The sequence below is a fragment of the Stigmatopora argus genome, chromosome 14 (assembly GCF_051989625.1).
Source record: "Stigmatopora argus isolate UIUO_Sarg chromosome 14, RoL_Sarg_1.0, whole genome shotgun sequence".
In the NCBI taxonomy this organism is placed as follows: Eukaryota; Metazoa; Chordata; class Actinopteri; order Syngnathiformes; family Syngnathidae; genus Stigmatopora; species Stigmatopora argus.
Genome location: NC_135400.1, coordinates 14,345,889 through 14,366,042, shown reverse-complemented (window position 1 = coordinate 14,366,042; position 20,154 = coordinate 14,345,889). Strand labels below are relative to the sequence as shown.

The following is a 20,154-nucleotide window of genomic DNA, read 5'->3' as shown; positions in this document are numbered from 1 at the left end:
CAGTTCCGCTTCCAACTTTTGTTACAATGAAAGATTGTCTTGCTTGTTTAATATCACACTTGAAAGGTTTTACAGGTACTCCGGAGACCCGAGCATATGTATACGAGCCCGTAAAAAGTAAACTTTCCATATTACGACTCTTTTTAAGATATTGAATGGAAAAAAAGAACATCAAATAGCAAGTAGGTGATGGAGCTTCGCCATTTGGCAGCGGCCACATAAAGAAAGTCCCCGGAGAGTGTGAGCTCTCCTCCTGTGTAAACATCGGTATAAGGTCGCGGACAAACAGCGGCGGGCCTTCTGACACTGGCGGCATCTTACAAGCGCACGTGCGTGTGAACAGAACATCCGGGGGCTTCCTCCCGACCCGCCGCATCCCCTTCTAACACACGTACACACACATGCGAGCGAGGCTAGACAAATATGGCGTCCGTGTGGCTGCGGGAGAGGTTTATTTTCCCAGTGTCACATAGAGAAACAAATGGAGCGTGTTGGACCAGCTGAGACCGGCTCGCAGCAGTCTTGACTTGACACACTGACTTCCACTATCATGTGCATACATGTTTGGTTTTTTTAGGGTCTAAGCTGCTGTATTTATTCTTGTTCTTACGACAAATCCGATTATGGCAATCTCAGCATCTAGACCAGGGGTATGGAACCTATGGCTCGGGAGCCACATATGGCTGTTTTGATGGGTGCATATGGCTCTCCGCTAACCTGTGAGGTAAACTATGGAAACTGCTGGTGAGAAAGCGCTGGAATAGGAGCGTTACGTTGGTATTATGGCATTGACACTACGACAATAATTTTTTTCATTACACTTTCGGCATGGATATTCTCATTGACACTCATTGATTAGCAACAACGTTACAATATTGTAAAAATAATTCAGAGACTTTTTGTACTTTAAAAGTGGTGAAGTGACTAAAAAAGGCACACATTTTCATGTATGTTGGGGTTTAAATTTGGAGCATGGCTCTCAAGGATTAACATTTTAAAAATATGAATTGTTTATGGCTCTTTCCATCAAAAAGGTTCCCGACTCCTGATCTAGACCAAGGGTGTCAAACTCGGGTTGGTTCGCGGGCCACATTAACGTCAACTCCATTTCATGTGTGCCGGACTATTTTAGATCTAATATCTAGATTTTTTTTTTTTTTTTTTAAATTGGATTAAAAGAACTGGATCAAAAGCCCTACATAGTCCGTTTTTATAGATCGAAAGCATTGTTTATTGGAGCTTTTTTTTTCTTTGTAATGGAAAATGTCTTTTAATCATGTTTTTTATTTCAAATGGAAACAAAATATTTTTTTGAAGTGGAAAACGGAAAATATTTGTATATTTATTTTTAGATTTTACAAAATGCTTTTTGAACTAAAAACACAAAAGAAAAAAATTGATTGAAAAATTGCAATAATTGATTTTAAAAAGGGGAAAGTCAGGAAATGTAATGTACATCTATCATCATTTGAATTTGATCCAAAAATAGAAACTCATGATTTACTTTCTCGGGCCGCACAAAATGATGCGGCGGGCCAGATTTGGCCCCCGGGCCGGCACTTTGACACCTGTGATCTAGACCATTTTTATAAGTGTGTGTTTGATGGTGATAAGATGAAAAGTGGGACTACCTTGATATTTTAAATGGTGTGTGTATGTAAATATTATGTATACGTATGTGTATACATGTACTTATATCCTTACAAATATATTAGGGATGTCTCAAAATGGACGTCTCTCGCCATCAATGGCAGATAATGAGTTAATAAATAAAAATGTAAATCAATACGTTTTAAATAAAACACTCAATTACAATTATGAGAAAATGACGCTGATTTCCCGATTTTTGATCAGGGACATCCGTATAAAATTTAGGCATGAACTTCTTAAGAATCCTGTATAAATCTAGGAAACCCTCCACGCACCATGCAGAGAGGAGCTGGAATATTTGAATTTCATTGCATTTGGCATTTGATAAAAGCGCAGTGTGGCTTCCGATACTGAAGGGCCCCTATCATGTTTGCTCAGACTTTTCGCTGTGCTGGAAAAAAAAAATCAATGCCGTACAAAAAAAGGGCTCATATCACAGCGGTATTGAGAAGACAAATCCAATTATTGTTTTAGCTTTGCATGAGCAGACACTGTACATATCAAGCTACCTTCTGGGAATGGCTGCTATTTACATAAAAAGCTTCTCCCAACACGGGGAGAAAAGGTAAATTAAATGTCTGTGTAACAAGCTTGAGTCTATTTCTTACATGTGCTTGCAAGTGGAAATTGAGTTTCCTCACATCCGATCCTTTAGCCATCTACAGGTAAATAAGCAACTATATATAAACTTATTCCTAGACTTCATAATTACAATATGGTGCATCAATGTGACCAATTATTAAAATTGAAAAAAAAAATGGTACCTGAAAATAATTATTTCAGATAAAATCCAATAAAATAAATAATAAAATGAAAAACTTGCTTATTTAGTTGAATTTAATTGGCAGTGTTAGTTGTTATTCAATTGTAATACCTTCTTGCTAATTGTTAGATTAGATTAGTTATTGGAAGTGAATGTTTTTAACTTAAAATGTTGATAAACCTTTTTTTATTTAAGTCATTATTTTATTGTTGGTAATTAATATGCTGCCAAGTTGTTTATAATTTAATTCAATGTAATATTAGTCTCCCGGAACTTATGTTTGCTTGAGTTGCCGTTTCCTACCGGTCTATTTATGTCGTCACACCGATTTCTGGTTGCCAAAGCGGAAGCATCGTGTGAAGTTCAGAGTTATTGTTGTTGTTGTTTTCAGATTATTTTAACCGCAGTCGTTTCGCCATGAATTCCAAATAAATCTTTCCCGATCTTTCTGCATTTCATTAATTTTTTCACCCCACGATCAATGCCGTTACTTGGTGACACTTCTCAGAACATTTAGCGACATCGCGGAGCTTTTTGAAAGGTAAACATGTATTTTACTTTGGTAAATTACTGTGTGAAAAGTTGTGGATTTAGTTCTGATGCTATTTTTTTTTAATTTAAAAAGTACGAAGTGGCACGGTGTTCGTTTTACTTCGATGCCATTTCTGGCTTGAATTATATTCAAAATCCTTAGATTGTTGGCGTGTCCTTAAAAAATAAAATACATTTCTGCACAATGGCCTGATACAGACCCTAAAAATTCACTGGTCCACTACTCATTATTTTGAAAATCTTATAAATTGGGGACACATAATTCAAGATACCACTGCTTTTGTGTCAATGTGTATATTAGATTGCTCACCTTGATCTTCTGCTCCTCAAAGATCTTTACAAATGGCGACCTCAGTGTGGTCAAGGATTTCCGCTGCTCTTCCTCCGGATAAGGAGCACTTTCCCCTCCAATTCAGTGAAAAGGTGCCGGGAAGCGTGGTGGAGATGATGAGAAGATGCAGATCTCAAGTGTACGGCGACGCCCCCGCCGGCAGACGCCTGCTCGACGCGCAGATCGTTTTGGACTTCTCGTGGGAGAAACTCAACACGGGAACGTGGCGCCACGTGGACAAAGAGTGGCGCCAAGTCTACTCTTACGGGTGCCTCTTCAAGGTGTGCGCCTTATGTCGGGGGGAGCCGTCCGAGGAGGACCTCCTGGAGGCCCTCCGTACTTGTGACATGGGCTTGCTGATGGGAGCCACCATCATGGATGACCGACTACAAGTTCTGGTCCACATTCTGCAGAAGGAAGTCAGGAAAGACGTCAGAAATGAAGATCGGGGAGAGGCCAAGGTTCGTAGGCTGGTATAAAAGGTGAAACATTTTGACAAATATAAGACTAAAGGGCGGTGCAATGAACAAGTGCTTGTGATTCCATTTTATTTCAACAGAGGATGAAATTTGCGCTGCCGGAGTTTCCGCAGATCAGTGAACGTCTGACCATTCCCAGATTAAAGTGTCCGTCTCTGGAGAGTTTTAAGAAGAACTACTTGTTGCCCCGCAAAGCAGTCATTTTGGAGGAGACTATTGATCACTGGCCAGCCCTCAACCAGCACCCCTGGAGGTTTGAATCTCTATGCCGAAATATTTTTAAATGATTTAATGGGAAAAATACAGTGGCTTATGTAGGGCACCCAAAATCCGATTTCTAGGCCGTCCCGATTGAAAGTGGATGGCTAGCATATCATTATTTGCATTGCATGTTAATCTCTTCACAATAGCACATTTTATGTTGTTATTGTCATCATTACTTATTTTAGGAATTAATTATTTTCTTACTCTAATTTATTCTATCTATTTACATTCTATTTATTTTTAAAACACCATGTATTAAATAACTATTTCGTTTGTTCCGTTACTTTACTACCATACTTTCACGACTATAAGGCGCACTTAAAAGTCTTAAATTTTATCCAAAATAAACAGGGCGCCTTATAATCCAGTGTGCTTTATATATGGAAAAAATTTCAAATGTGTCATTCATTGAGGGTGCGCCTTATAATGCGGTGCGCCTTATAGTCGTGAAAATACGGTATATTTTGTAAATTATTTTACATGTGCTTTATATTTTATACAAATTATTTTAATTCGGTGCCAACCCTCCCATTAAAAAAAAAACAGTCAATCAGTTAATACTAAAAAATAAATAAGCGCGTCCTATCCAAATACATGCCACCTTTCTCTGAAAATGGCACCTCTCAATGAGCCTCAAAATCTCTTCTATTTAAAAAAAAAAGGTTATTATCGACATATACACACACAAAAAAACAAAGATGAAAAATGACCCTCTTTGTTCAAAGTTACAACACCAAGTAAAAGCCATTTGTCCTCCAGCAATGTTAAACAGTGTTGCAATCAGGCCAATTGGCACTCTTCGGGCAGCCGAGTGCACTTATCCGAGCAAGTGAAGAGAAACGCCGCCATCGTCTGCGTGTGAAGGATGCCTAACGGACAATTTCATCCCCAGACGAATGAAATTGAAGCCGTGGCTCAAATGTAAACGGATCTAAAAATGCAGCCTTCCTTCCTCCCCATCCCAAAAAGCTTGGAATATTTAAGGTCGGTGGCGGGGTGTCGCACCGTCCCCGTGGAGGTGGGCTCCAGATACACGGACGAGGAGTGGTCCCAGACGCTGATGACGTTGGATGAATTCATCGACCGCTATATTTTAAAACGCGTGAGTGGTTTGCATTTAAAAGTGTTCAAACCTTGCGCCTAGGCGGAATTCCTTATTTTTGTTTGCTTTTTTTGTTGTTACAGAGTGACACGTCTGTCTGCGGCTATTTGGCTCAACATCAGCTGTTTGAGCAGGTGCAAATGATTATTTCCTTCTCCAATGATGCAGCACATATTCCCCAGAAAATGCAAATGATATTGAGACATTTGTAACGCACTTCTGATCTTTTTGTTCGTTCTTCCTCTGGCCAGCCATTCTGAATGACAATATTGTTATTATTTTTTTTGGAGGGGGGGTTGGATGTGGAATAATTTCCTGGTTGCCATAGATACCAGAGTTGAAGGATGACATCCGCCTGCCTGATTACTGCTGCCTGGGTGATGGCGACGAGGAGGACGTGACCGTCAACGCTTGGTTTGGGCCTGCCGGCACCGTGTCGCCCCTCCACCAGGACCCCCAGCACAATTTCCTGGCTCAGGTAGTAATTCATTATTTATTAAACGTCGCTTTAGCGTTTTGAATTAATATAGTACTACTAGGAGAGCAATGGAATGAATTGTTGGGCATTATATCCTAGTTTCCCCCTACAGGTGGTGGGATGCAAATACATCCGCCTCTACTCGCCGGAAGACTCCGACAAGCTCTACCCAAACCCGTCTCCGCTCCTGCATAACACCAGCCAGGTGATATTGATATGATCGTGTTTTTAAAATGAACCATGAGCGGCAAGAGGTATTCAAACTAGGATGAAATTTGAAAATATAATTCAATTTGGCCCACAAAATAAGATTAAATTCAGCCTACATTGTGCTGCACTTTCTAGGTTTAACACCAAATGGTGCTAGTCCATAGGCGGCCCCCCGGGGGCCAAATCCGGCCCGCCACATCACGTTGTATGGCTCGCGAAAGTAAATCATGATTTTTTTTTCTGAAAATGTACAGTGAATCAACAATTTTTCAATTAAGAAAATATGTACTCGTTATTTTTTAACCAAAAAGGCATTTAAAAAACTAAAAAGATAATGAATAAAAACAAAATAGTGCCTATTGTCTACTCTTATTTGTAATGTTAAAATAAAACTTTAAAAACAAATTTTAAGAAAGATCATTTTACCTTTTTTTTTTAGAAAGAGACAAATATTATTTATTTTTTACTTTTTAAATCCAAAAACGTTTTTTGGTACATTTGAAATTTTAAAGAATAAAACTTGAGAATTATAATGATAAAAATACATATATATTATATGTAACCGATCTATCTATCTATATATATGTGTATATGTGTGTATATATATATATATATATAAATATGTATTATTTATACTTATTAGTATTAATTATTATATTATTAACATTATTTGTTTATAAATAATACATATATATATATTATATAATCTATATACTATAGAAAATATATATGTATTATTTACATTGCAAAATAGTGTAAACAAGTAAGAATTCTCAAGTTTTATTCTTTAAAATTTATTTTATATATTTTTTGAGAATTATCATGATAATACATATATATTATATGTAGCATATCTATATATCTATCTATATGTGTGTATATATACACACATATATATAAATTTATTTTTATTTTTTTTTCAACTGCGATTGACGTCCAATCCGATTTCCCCGTTAAAAGCAGCCGAAGAGTTAAGATTAATAAAATGAAACGTTACAAACCCGAGCTTATTTAAGCACTTTTTACCGTGCTAGGTGGAGGTTGAGAACCCCGACACGGAACGTTTCCCCGAGTTCGCCAAGGCGCCGTACCTGGAGTGCTTGCTCCGCCCCGGAGACGTCCTCTTCATCCCCATCCAGCACTGGCACTACGTACGTTCCCTCGAGCAAAGCTTCTCCGTCAGCTTCTGGTGGTCCTGATTTGGGAGAAGGAAACCATGAAAACGTTTGAGGTAATCGAGCAACACGTAGTTACTTGTTTCAACATTTTTTTAACAGATTGTCTGCTGTAATTGCACTTTCGACCTTTTAATATGACAAATATCCTCAGGTGTTCACATTTGCATAATGCATGCAAATGAGGGAGCGCTAGCTAAAACGTGCTGCTGGGTAAAGCGGGTCACAGCTGAAGGTGCATAAATTAAGTGTCCCCTGTGGGCACACACAAATACACACACACTTTGGGACTGCGTAATATGCTGCGTTTAGAGGTTATTGTTGTACCTCAATACGAGGGAAATGTAAAATCGGGTTCCTTTCAAAGCCTATCAAAAATCTTCGTATTTGATTGGTTCTTATTAGAAATGGAAACGGAATCAAAAGACCTGCTGAAAATGGCCTTAGGTTTTAATTACTTTTGTAGCCAGCAATTTTCAGAACAGGAAATATTTGAACCTTTTTCTTTTTTTTCTCTGAAAAATCAAAGGGGTCCAAATTGAAAAAAAAAGATGAGCTCATAAGTGTATTTATTTCCTTTCCTTTAGCACAAGGGTGTCAAACTCGGGTTGGTTCGCGGTCCGCAATAACATCAACTCGATTTCATGTGGGCCGGACCATTTTAGATATAATATTTAGATTTTTTTTCTTTAATTGGATTATAAGAACTGGATCAAAAGCCCTAAATATTCTGTTTTTTTTATAGATATAAAACTGTTTATTTGAACATTTTTTTCTTAGTAAGGGAAAACATCTAATAACCATTTGTTTTTCATTTCAAATGGAAACTATTTATTTTAAATTATATTCAATATTAAAGTGGAAAACCGAAAATATTTTTATATATTTATTTTTAGATTTTACAAAATGCCTTTTGACCTAAAAACACCAAAAGAAAAAAATGGATATAAATGTGCATGTATTTAATAATTTGTTTTTCATTTCAAAAGGAAACCATTTTTTTTAAATTATGTTCCATATTAAAGTGGAAAACAGAAAATATTTTTATATTTTACAAAACTAAAAACACAAAGAAAAAATGGTTTCAAAAAATTGCAATTATTGATTTAAAAAGGGGGAAAATCAGGAAATATAATATACATCTATAATCTTCATTTGAATTTGATCCTAAAACAGAAAGTTGGCACTCATGATTTACTTACTCGGGCCGCACAAAATGATGCGGCGGGCCAGATTTGGCCCCCGGGCCACCACTTCGACACCTGTGCTTTAGCAGTTGAGCGCATGTCAATGTCCATTCACATTTTTGTGGTGCAAATGAATTACTTTTGATGAGAATCAGAAGATCCCTGAAGCACAACAAAAGCTAATCGAAGTCATTCATTAAAATCGAGTGAACCTTCAAAGCCTACCAGCGGCTGTACATGACATAAAATGAAACTATCAGGACCAATAGAAAGTGCTTATCTATAAAAGACGAAAAGACCGCAGATACGCTATAGTTATCCTGTCTGTGGTACTTTGAAGATTAAACCGAACTGCATTATTGTCGCCATGTGGCACAATTGACTTGAGATCCCGCAGAACTGCTTACTCTCATTATGAAGTGATCAATATTTAATTACCAGTGAAGTAATGCGCACCCTTGTTCCCTTCCCTGCAGCCTATCGTCTTCTTTCTTGCTCGCCGCTTTTTGATTAATGTTCTACATTCTTTGCGGCTACATGTTTGCTGCTGATTAAGTTAAAGTATACTTTTTTTCATGTGAAATATAAAGTTATAATCATTTCAACAGCAGGGATTGAAAGGCGCCGTTTACTCACATCACATCCACTCCTCATTTGCATATTACAAACCAATGGGAAGCAGTTTTAAGATACAGTTACAAAGTATGACTTCTTTGGAAAGATACATCTTCAAACCTTTTTTGTTTATACAGAAAATGCTTTATATTTTTGTCATAGCATGCAACACAAATCTGAACTTTTGGTGTTTTAGCTTTAGAAAGAAAACCTTAAGACTGATGTGAAGTTGTTCCCCTAAATAGCACATTACAGTACAACCACATATTTCAGTCATTTGTAGGAATACAAACCTTTTCAGCATTTTTCACTTTATACAGTACATTTTTTTCATGAAGAATGCAACACAAATCTTAAAAAAATATCCCAATCTGCACACGTAAAAGAATTAAGGTATTGAAATTTTTGAAGCCGTTCAGTTATATGCCCTTGTTAAATTAGATTAAACTTTAAGCACTTTAATAAAAAGCGTCTGTTTATGACCTGAAAGCAGCAGAATTAAGGTGAAGCGGCATATGCGTTCATTTCAGTCTTGTAATGAAAAGGGAAATGCACAGCAAGAATTGCATAGCTTTATTTGCAAAAGTTGTTTTGTTAGCACAGCATTAAAAAAAATAGTATTTTGACTATAAAAAAGAGATTGCTGATTACTACAACTCTGAATATTACAAAAAAAGCATAAAGTATTAGCAGCATGTTAAAAGTGTCCTATTAAATGACACTTAGCATCACAGAACAATGTTACTTGGCCATTAGCACAATATGCAAATGAACCCCCGGCCTGTGCTGAGATGATGATAAAATGTATCATTTAAAAACTAACAACCCTCAGCGCCTTAAGCTGCTCGTGCTTTCAAAGTAATTTTTTTGTTTTGTTTTTTCTTGACAGTTATTCCACCGCCTCCGTGAAGCCGTCATCGGCATCATGCATGCGCTCTGCCACGAAGAAGGAGAGCGTGCCACTAAAACCCAGCACCACCATAATCAGAAGTTGCCATGTGAGTAGCGTGGCACCGCAGTAGAAGAATGCCAGGGCGGCGAAGACTGACTAAATGACACATTAGGGGGGAAAAGGGGAAAAAAAATGTATTAACCTAACTTGAACCCTATAAAGCATTTTTTTCTTTAAAAAAATGACACACTGGAAAGACAAATTAACTAAGCTGAACTGAAATGAGTTGTTTTTCTTATTAAAAAATGACTTTGGTGAAATGCAGGATTTTGGGGCGTCATTTCTCACCTGTATGAATTTGAAGATGGCAAATGCGGGCGTGCTTTGCTCGGCGTGTATGCAGCCAAGGATGCTGTAGAGCTGAGTGTTAAAACAGCTGTCGCCGAGGCCAAGCAGGAAGCTGCAGAGCAGGGCGATGGACACGCTGCAAGGGCATCGCACTCGACCCAGTTAGCGCTCCTAGCATGCTGATCCGCAGTTACTACTTATCGTGACCGGACGTTTGGTCGCCGGACGTTTGGTCGCCGGACGTTTGGTCGCCCGGACTCAAACAACAGGCGACAAAACAAGGTAAAACAACACGGTCTACGCATCAATAAAAGCCAACAATGGCCCTGAGCAGTTTCACTGAGCGGACGTTTGAGTTTATAAGAGTTTGTATGTACATGAGTTGTCCCTTTAGGAAGGGACGTCAGTCAGGGTCTTAACAAGTTCTCCAACAAAACAATAAAAGTACGGGACATTCGGAGCTTTTCTTTGGCCTAATAATTAATAGGGCATTAAGTATGACTAAATAATAATTCGTAGTTTGTATTTAGGGAATTTGAGCAACAATTTTAAATGGTAATTATCAATAACCTTCCGGGCGACCAAACGTCCGGCGACCAAATGTCCGGCGGCCAAACGGCCGAGTACCACTACTTATCGTGCTGGTGTCGTACGGAGCAGCCGATTCTAGATTTACCGCAGTATGCCCCTCGCAACCTGGCTGGGCATTCAACCTTGCATGTATCTTTTTGATCCATTGGATCTGTTTGTCACTTGTATTACCCGTTAAGTTCTTTCGGCATATTTTGCGGAAAAAATGAACATTTTACTGGACTGTTTTCAGCTTTAAACCTTCAAAAAGTTTTCATTTTTCAGGAAAATATATTGATGAATATTTGAATTATCTCAGAAAGATTATGTTGGTATATTTGGAGAAAATTATGCAAAAGTAAATATAACCTTTATGTTATATGTAAAATGCAATTTTTCGGAAGCATAAATGTTCCCAGCATTGGACAGACAAAGGGTTAACCTATGAAAATGTACCTTGGGGTGAGAAAGGGGCTTTTGGAGGTGGTGCTGCTGAAGACCACGGGGGCGTCGTCAGGAATGTTGAGGAAGATGAGATAAAAGGCCACAAAATGCACCACCATTCCAAGGAAGACGACCGAAGTGCGTCGGAAGCGATTGTTCTTGCACACCAAACCAAACAAGCCTCCGCCTGGCAAGCACAGAAAAGGAGCATTAACAGGGAATCTTAGTTTTTTTTATTTGTTCTTTCAGCAGTGTAAAAATACAATAGTTTTATACTATTGCAATATACTTTTACCTCTGGATTATGTTGTTGATGGTAGGATCCCTTAACTCATTCACTGCCACTGTCAAAGGCATTTTTAATTGGGAAAGCATGGATGGAATGATCATGTTAAAATGGATTGGACCATGGGAGCCAATGAGATGATATTTAAAAATAAATTTAAAAAAAAATTGCCTCATTCCAATGTTTAGCAAATGAATACTGAAAGATGTCAACTTTTGAAAAAAAGCTAGGACAACCCTGACTTATTTCCTAAAACCCTGCACAGTTCCCTTTAAACTCTTCCCTGTGGTTTGGAACTTCACTTAAGATGACCATATACACAATGCACAGTCTACTTCAGGGCAGCTAATGTGTTTCACAACACTAAGGTTGTGAAACATTTAGTTTGAGGAACTCTAGTCCAACCAACCTATGATTTCGCCCACGCCGACCACGATGCCCGAGATGCCGATGAGCCCTTTTGCCGTCTCGCCGAACTGTTCCGTGGCGCCCAGGCATGTCCCGTAGATGCCGCTGTAGAAGGACAGCTCCAAACCTAAACCAGAAGAAGAATGAGAGAGGTCCAGTTTTGCCAAAAAAAATGCGAAAACTCACCACTATAGGCCATGCAGGGGCTCAAAAGGAGGATGTCTCTGGTCTTCAAGAGCTGCAGCATGGTTTCTATTGGGGGAAAAAATCAATTTATTTACTTAGAGAAGTAGCTCAGACAGAATCGTTCACAAAGTGACCATAAATTGTCGCCATTACAATTTCAAACATTACTAAACGCGGGTAAAAGATGAAAGCTTTTTATACTTCATTTTGTTGCACAGTGGGTACAGGGGCCAGAAAAGCCTGGCGTCCCATCAGATTTTTAAAATCCAAACCCAATAAAATATCATAAAAATTAAAATATAAAAAGAACCTTACTGAAATCAGCCTTGACATCTCGCAGAGCTGTGTCGGCTCTATGCTGGTACCTGAAAACAAAATACTGTTTTTCATTTGGTTGTTATTTATGCACTTTGTGGTGAAAGCTTTAAATCTCATTATACTTGTATAATGACAATAATAGCATTCAATTCAATTCCATTCAAAAGATGTATCCGTCTACTACACAAGCGAAGTCATTTCCTACTTTACTCGTCAACGTTTAAATGGGATGGTTGCCAAAAATGAATAAGCTGTCCATTTACACGACACGTGTAGAAAGCAGTGATTGTCCTTCCTCTTCAGAGAGCATCTCCTCCTCAGGTAAGTGAGTCCTCCTTAACGCCAGAAAGCACAGCGTACCCACCACGGACGCCACCAGCAGGGAGAGGAAGATAATCTTCCTGCTGCTGTCTGCCAACAAAAAGCAAGGACGGGAGTATTGATCATCTTTTATTCTCGTGCGCCTTACTTACTACAAGCATTCGGCACTTACCTGATATTTCTCTTTTCCCGTTCCACTCCAGGTAAACGAACAGGTTCCCAAACAACATGCTGAAAATGAACACCATTATAAATCAGACATGGAAAAAGTTCATTATGGTGACGTAAATCACATTGTAGTCACCATCAAAAAACATTATCTTGCTCTTAAGGCTGATTTTTCACATTTTCATCCCTATCATTTTAAAGCAGTAAAAATAATATAACCAGAAAATGAAAAATCCTTTTTTTTTGCATCAAAGTGAGCCCTCAAGAAACTCTTTGTTTACAAATATTCCCCCAAAAAAGGACAAATGTTTTATTTTTGGGGGTTTATTGACATGATAATGTATTTTTGTATTGCAATACCTGCATTGTAACAAAGCCCAGAACATGCCCGTATTTCTGTTGATGGTGGAAGCCTCTGAATTCTCCACCAGGAACTGGCCTTGCGCCGTCCACAGCACTAGAACAAGACAGGAAGTTGAAATAAATGAAATCAAGCGTCTGCGTGAGTCACGTGAGTGGAGGCACGAATAGAGGAGGGTAAAAATGGGCAGTTAATTCGCCGCATCAAGTGTGACATTATCTTTAACGTGCTGTTAAGTAACGTGTAATCCCAGCACACGGCCTGAGGGTGTCATCATGACCCACTAAACCATTTTTTTACTCCAAGAATTTTTATATCCCCTCGTGAGTTTCATGCTCTGTAACCATATTAATGGTTATTTTTAGGATTTGTCATTTATTTCCATTCGTTTAATCCTTCTGCTTTTAATCTTGACACGTGCAGAGGTGGTCACCTTTTAATCCGTCAATGACTGGCAATGAAAAAACTTGGACTATCACCTTTTTTTTGCTTTGTTTCTCATCTCATTTTCTAAACCACTTTATCCACACTAGGGGTGCCGGAGTTTATCCCAGCTGACTTCGGGCCAGAGGCGGGGGACACCCTGAATTGGTGGCCAGCCAATCGCAGGGCAGAAGGAGACAAATAACCAATCACTCTTAGCTAGGGGCAATTTAGAGTGTCCAATCAGCCTACCATGCATGTCTTTGGAATGTGGGAGGAAACCGGAGTACCCGGAGAAAACCCACAAAGGCCCGGCCAGGGAGAACATGCAAACTCCACACAGGTGGACCAACCTGGATTTGAACCCAGGTCTCCCACCGTGAGGCCGACATGCTAACCACTCATCCGCCGGGGCGCCCCTTATATTTTTGGGATGTGAGTAAATACATAAATACATTTTAAAAACCCGATCTTTTTTACCTGATTTCTGATCAGATATGGGAAATCACTAATCCAGTGTTGTGGATAATTGTGTTTGGTATAAATATATATAAATATATTTTCTTAAATAAACCACTGGTGCAAAAAAGAAATAGCTGTTTAAAAGTAAATAAAGCTAAATCAATAATGAACACCTTTTTTTTTCAAAAATTTAGAGGGTGAGAACTTACTAGCGGCAGCAACACCGATCAGCACAGACGTCAAGTAGAAAGACCACGTGGACGGTTCGTAGAAGACGGCGATATAGCCACTGGACATGCAAGATGGGACATTGATGAGGCATTGATTGATCGACACTTTCCTCTCAAAGACGACCAATCAGCGAGAGGCGCTACCTGTAAAGAAGTCCGCTCACAAACATGGTCACCTTCGGTCCAAGCACCGCCACCACGGCTGGTGCCACCAAGTTGGAAAATGAGAAGATTCCATAGATGATTCCCAAACTAGGGGGGAAAAAAGCCAGATACAGATTTTTTTTTTTTGAACGTGAAAGCACTTTTGCTAAATATGTATTACTATAATTTACCAACCTGTGGTATCCGCTTCCAGTGAAAGTGTCATTCGGTAGGCTTTTCACTACCGTTTGCTAAAATGGAGGAGAAAATAAAAAAGGGCTCTAATTAGATTACATTGCAAGATCACAAAAAAAACACAATTCAATGGATTCGAGGGGAAATTGGAAACACGAGATGCACATGACACTCAGATTTCTCCCTTTCTTTTCTACATGTCCGTTATATTAAAGTAGGAGAAACTCACAAACATTAATATTGTCTAAAATGAGACTATTAAATAAGATCGTGAGGAATATTGATCACCCATGTTTAAAGTATACTTCAAATAACATTCTGTCCGACTTAAATAATATTAAAACAAACTGGTTGGAGGAAAATTGCCAATATTTATATTATTGCAAAAACAATAAGAAAAGTACGCATGAACAAAATATGATTTTAGTTTAGTACAACTTTTTTAATGAAAGAAATTAACAACTAAAAGCCGTTTTCTGAATTGGAACACGTGATAGAGGGCTGGATCACCAATTTAAGTTAATTACTTACCTCAACGTTCCCACAGGTGGTGAAGGCTGTAAAAATAAATAAAAATCCTACACCCAAAACCACGACGTTGAAAGTCCTCCAGTCAGCCATAGTGCTTCTTTCCCTTCCTTATTGTCCGCGCAACTACATTTCATGGACACCGCCTCTTAAAAATCCAAGGGATCAACTTTTGAAAAGCACCCAAATTTCATTTTAAGTTAATGAACGATGGATGTGGTGAGCGGAAATAACGACAGCATTGTGGGCTTCGTGTCAGTCTGTCAGACAAAGTACGCATGACAACTTGTGACTTCTATTAGGGGAGGTTTTTTTTCTCGCCTGTTTATCTTGGATGACTTTCTCGCTCCACAGTAGTCAAATGCTGCTCTTCTTCTCCTACCTGGGCAGTGGAACATTACTTGATCCGCCAAAGTGTTACTGTCATCTCGTGGCTGGAAGTGTAACATACGTCATTTTAAAAATAAAATAAATTGACGATATTACTTCCAGGCGATTATTTTTTTAAGTAAAATGTTACTATTAACATTACAGAAAGCGTTTTGCTTTTCACTCGTGCAAATGTTGAACATTGCGTCATAGCGCGTGTGGGTCTCGTTTTAATAGGAAAGTTTTACTTCCGCATTTGGCCAAACAAAACAAAGTGTACACGAAGAAGAAACCTCCAACCAATAGCAATCCACGAAAAGGCCACCTCTTGGCATGCAGTTGCCCTGCCACAACAACAAAGACTTTTGACAAAACGAGAGCATTCACCCTTCTTCTTTTCCATCTTGGTGAGCTTCCCTAAAAAGGTACGTTTTGTGCTCTCTTGTGTATGAAGATCGAATGAAACCTTATCTAACTCCTTTGCAATTAGGTTAAATATTTAATTGCCGCAAGACGACGTTATGAAGAGAAATTTACGTGTTGACAGAACTGTTTTACTTGCACGGCAAACCTAAGATGCACAGTGTCAAACCTCTAACTTAATTAACGTCGTCGGCTATTGAGACGAAACCTAAGACAATAGTTATTATTTATGATCTTTATTGAATCTCTACAACACAAAACGTGCCTGCATTGTCGACGTGGACTACTTTCGTTGGGCAAAGATGTGAAACATCTTGCTCTATCTCTACACTCTTGGGCTCGATGGAACGTTTCCACTGATTGTACACAATCATCATGGCGACCCAGGATGGTGAGTATATGGCAGAATATGGCAACATTCACTCCGCAACGCTGCAGCTATTTTTGTATCGGATGGTAAATTAGAGCAGCCACTGACAGGCGCGTTTACACGGGGCCTAGTTAAGGTTGTGTCTGTAAAAGTCCACGTCTCATCGTTTAGATTTTACCTTGCCATGTTTCACCAGGTTAGTCGCTAGCTAACGTCATTGACTGCTAACTAATCAAAATGAGCCCATCGCGCTGCACTTTCACTGTGGAAAATATAAGAGAAAAGAGAATCGGACTCAAATGACAACCCGAAACGTCTAATAGTCTATTTGTTATGTAATTGACAAAAAGAAAAGCACATGGAAAGTGCAAGATGCTGTGTCATTAGCGTTTTAGCCCCCCAAAAAAGCATGCGCTATTTGTTGACCCCTCATTGAAGTTAATTGAGTAACTATTTTAAAAGTATGAAACAACCATGGACACAAATAACACGTTTTGACAGGACATTTTTGTATTGCCCGATTTGCCTTCTATTATAAACAATGTAATAATGTCTAATGTTATATATTTCGGGGTTAATTTTAAATTAAATGCCCTTGGTCTGACTGAAGAATATATAACAAATGTGATATATTGCTAAAAAAAATTATATGTTTGTGAACTTAAGACCGAAATTGGTCAAAAGTTTTCAATAAGTTTCAGGTTGGAAACACTCCTATAGAAAATAAAGTTGTAATATGCCTGAAAAATTTACAAGGACACTTTTTCTCTTCATGGCAGGAAGTCAGGTCACAATGCAAACAGATGCAAATCCAAAGGAAGAAGAAGAAGAGGCACCCGCGTGCGACACGACGGATAAGGGCGACTCAGAATCGACGTCTGCCGAGGGAAGCGCGGCTACTCGGGACTCTCCGGGCATCAGCAACGGCAGCGACAACGCTGAGGAGGAAGGCGAGATGGTGGACTTGAAGATCATTTGGAACAAGATCAAATACGACCTGAGGATCCCTCTGCAGAGCACCGGCGCCAGACTAAAAGACAAAATCCACTCACTCACGGGTGAGGGGATCAGGAAGGAACTTGAACGTGTACCGTATTTTCACGACTATATGGCGCATCGTATTTTTAGCTGCAGTGTCAGTAACGAGTGCTATTTCTGTATTTTAAACACACAAAGGACGCACCGTTTTTATAGACGCAGCCAGGCATGGCAAAACATACACCAGCTTAAACATACACGCTACACCCACACGCTAAAAACACGTTTTTAAAAAGGCAACAGAAGCAAAACTGAGTTCGGTTGTACTTTATTTAGCCATTTTACAATGTACTCACGTCATCATCACTCACAAATCCATCAAATTTGCTTTGTAAAGCTGTGTTGATGTCGATGTATACAGGCCACAATCCATTGGGTGTATTGACAAAAGAACTACTACATATCCCAGCAGTCACTGCGCAGTACTTTGTCTACGGGAAAATAGTAGAGTCGGTGTACCCTATCAACTGATTCATTTTATTTTATGGTGATAACAACTTTAGTATTGGTCCATATATAAAGTGCACTGGATTATAAGGCGCCCTGTCTATTTTGGAGAAAATTTAAGACTTTTATGTGCGCCTTATAGTCGTGAAAATACGGTACATGTTTTAGGACCATCTAGTAGTAGTATACTATATACAACGTATTCTTCTTCATGTGTCAGGTCTTCCGCCGGCCATGCAGAAGGTGATGTACAAGGGCCTGGTTCCCGAAGACAAGACGCTACGGGAGATGAAGGTGACCAGTGGCGCCAAGATCATGGTGGTGGGATCCACCATAAACGACGTGCTGGCCGTCAGCACGCCAAAAGAAGTCGTACAGCAGGAAGCGAAGGCCGACGAAGACAAGAAGGAGCCGCTGTGCAGACAAAAGGTCAACGCGTGTCGCCGCTACGTGGATGGGCAGCAGGGCGATTGAATCCAAGATTTTCGCCATATTTTTCAAAGTCCTAAAATTCGGGATTCACGACAAAACTGGGATGAAGTTCGCCAGAGAAGAACGCCAAATGTTTATTTACTTCCACGTGTGCTCTTATTTCAGCAACACAGGAAAGTTCTGGACAAAGGTAAACCGGAGGACGTAATGGCGGCTATTAAAGGGACAAAAGTAAGCGTGGAGGCGTTCGTCGGTTTGGTTTGGTTGCCGTGGTGTTTTTGAAAATCTTCAACCCAACCGTCGACAGGAGCGACTACCGACTGTGCCTTTATCCGGAATGTACAACAAGACCGGAGGAAAAGTAAGACTCACATTCAAACTGGAACAAGATCAGCTGTGGATCGGGACTAAAGGTGAGGGATGGACTTGCTCGCCTGCTTTTAATGCAGAAAAATACTGATAGTGACCCTCTTTTTTTTGTGTGTGCAGAGAGGACAGAGAAAGTCCCAATGGGCTCCATCAAAAATGTGGTTTCTGAACCCATCGAAGATCACGATGGCTATCACATGATGGTAAGCATATAGCATTTTTTAAGTCAATTCAAAAAATACAGGGAAGAGTAGACCGTAGTGCACCGGTGTCAAAGTGGCGGCCCGGGGGCCAAATCTGGCCCACCGCATCATTTTGTGTTGCGCGGAAAAGTAAATCATGAGTGCCGACTATCTGTTTTAGGATCAAATTAAAATGATAGATATAGATGTATATTATATTTCCTTATTTTCCCCCTTTTAAATCAATAATTGCAATTTTTGGAAACCATTTTTTCTTTGTGTTTTTAGTTCAAAAATCATTTTGTAAAATCTAAAAATATATTTTAAAAAAGCTCAAATAAACATTGTTTTAGATCTATAAAAAACAGAATATTCAGGGCTTTTAATCCAGTTCTTTTTATCCATTTATAAAAAAAATATCTAAATATTATATCTAAAATGGTCCGGCCCCGGAAAAGCAAATCATGAGTGCTGACTTTCTGTTTTAGGATCTAATTAAAATGATAGATATAAATGTATATTATATTTCCTTATTTTCCCCCTTTTAAATCAATAATTGCAATTTTTTGAAACCATTTTTTCTTTGTGTTTTTAGTTCAAAAATCTTTTTATAAAATGTAAAAATATTTTCTGTTTTCCACTTTAATATGGAACATAATTTTAAAAAATGTTTCTTTTTTTAATGAAAAACAAATGATTAAATACATGATTTTCCCTTTCTAAGAAAAAAAAGCTCAAATAAACATTGTTTTAGATCTATAAAAAACGGAATATTCAGGGCTTTTGATCCAGTTCTTTTAATCCATTTATAAATAAAAAAAATCTAAATATTATATCTATCTAAGTTAACGTTAATGCGGCCCACGAACCAACCCGAGTCTGACACCCTTGTGCTTCGTGCTGTCTAAATGCAACCACATTTTGTGCTCAACTACACGTTTATAAGATAATTTTCAACATGTTTGCAGGCATTCCAGCTGGGTCCGACAGAAGCGTCTCAGTATTGGGTTTACTGGGTCCCCACGCAGTTTGTGGATGCAATCAAAGACACAGTCCTAGGGAAATGGCAGTATTTCTAATGTGCCTCTTATCCGATTTGAGTTTGTCGATGTTGCACTGGGACAACAACAACAACAAAATCGGGAGAAGGAGAGAGAGAGAGGCTGGAGGAAACTTGTGGGCATCTCATCTGAAGGAACTTGAAGACAGACGCCTGCCGACTCCAATCGTGCGCTACAATGTGAACAATCACATTTCTCAGCCCTTCCTCTTGTTGATCATTGAGCTTCAACCAACCTAAGGAGAAACACAATGAAACAATTGTACAGAAATTGCTAACAGTTTTCTTCTGTTATTCATAAAGAAATAAAAGTTATTTAATGAAATTAGCTCTGCTTTCTTTTTGTTCTTTTAATGTGTATGACATTCAGATCT

The 20,154-nt window shown here is 38.8% G+C and overlaps 3 protein-coding genes across 8 annotated transcripts; 2 read left to right on the top strand and 1 right to left on the bottom strand.

Annotated features, from left to right (window-relative positions):
- The first annotated feature begins 2,717 nt into the window (after positions 1 to 2,717).
- Positions 2,718 to 10,022, top strand: kdm8 (lysine (K)-specific demethylase 8). 2 transcript variants are annotated; one of them, XM_077618156.1, is made up of 9 exons: positions 2,719 to 2,954; positions 3,298 to 3,757; positions 3,856 to 4,028; positions 5,009 to 5,141; positions 5,225 to 5,275; positions 5,470 to 5,619; positions 5,732 to 5,824; positions 6,864 to 7,060; positions 9,696 to 10,022. In XM_077618156.1, the coding sequence occupies exons 2-8, from the start codon at positions 3,308 to 3,310 to the stop codon at positions 7,026 to 7,028; spliced, it is 1,215 nt and encodes a 404-aa protein (XP_077474282.1). In that variant the 5' UTR covers positions 2,719 to 2,954; positions 3,298 to 3,307; the 3' UTR covers positions 7,029 to 7,060; positions 9,696 to 10,022. The 2 variants fall into 2 exon arrangements, with proteins under 2 accessions (XP_077474283.1, XP_077474282.1); XM_077618157.1 differs by lacking the exon at positions 9,696 to 10,022 and having other exon boundaries at positions 2,718 to 2,954; positions 5,719 to 5,824; positions 6,864 to 7,008.
- LOC144087985 (UNC93-like protein MFSD11) lies at positions 6,932 to 15,701 on the bottom strand. Of its 3 annotated transcripts, none has more exons than XM_077618149.1 (13): positions 15,094 to 15,699; positions 14,563 to 14,618; positions 14,368 to 14,475; positions 14,203 to 14,282; positions 13,108 to 13,204; positions 12,752 to 12,810; positions 12,522 to 12,669; positions 12,256 to 12,305; positions 11,941 to 12,006; positions 11,756 to 11,881; positions 11,073 to 11,247; positions 10,047 to 10,182; positions 9,365 to 9,854 (listed from the first exon to the last, which is right to left on the bottom strand). In XM_077618149.1, the coding sequence occupies exons 1-13, from the start codon at positions 15,181 to 15,183 to the stop codon at positions 9,696 to 9,698; spliced, it is 1,350 nt and encodes a 449-aa protein (XP_077474275.1). In that variant the 5' UTR covers positions 15,184 to 15,699; the 3' UTR covers positions 9,365 to 9,695. The 3 variants fall into 3 exon arrangements, with proteins under 3 accessions (XP_077474277.1, XP_077474275.1, XP_077474276.1); XM_077618150.1 differs by having other exon boundaries at positions 15,412 to 15,699; XM_077618151.1 differs by lacking the exons at positions 9,365 to 9,854; positions 10,047 to 10,182 and adding an exon at positions 6,932 to 7,024 and having other exon boundaries at positions 15,094 to 15,701.
- On the top strand, positions 15,204 to 20,109 carry ubfd1 (ubiquitin family domain containing 1). 3 transcript variants are annotated; one of them, XM_077618160.1, is made up of 7 exons: positions 15,204 to 15,884; positions 17,032 to 17,310; positions 17,958 to 18,166; positions 18,335 to 18,400; positions 18,477 to 18,582; positions 18,659 to 18,741; positions 19,689 to 20,109. In XM_077618160.1, exons 2-7 carry the CDS (start codon positions 17,046 to 17,048, stop codon positions 19,797 to 19,799), a joined length of 840 nt encoding a protein of 279 aa, XP_077474286.1. In that variant the 5' UTR covers positions 15,204 to 15,884; positions 17,032 to 17,045; the 3' UTR covers positions 19,800 to 20,109. The 3 variants fall into 3 exon arrangements, with proteins under 3 accessions (XP_077474286.1, XP_077474285.1, XP_077474287.1); XM_077618159.1 differs by lacking the exon at positions 15,204 to 15,884 and adding an exon at positions 15,949 to 16,273; XM_077618161.1 differs by lacking the exon at positions 15,204 to 15,884 and adding an exon at positions 16,310 to 16,448.
- The last annotated feature ends 45 nt before the right edge of the window (positions 20,110 to 20,154 follow it).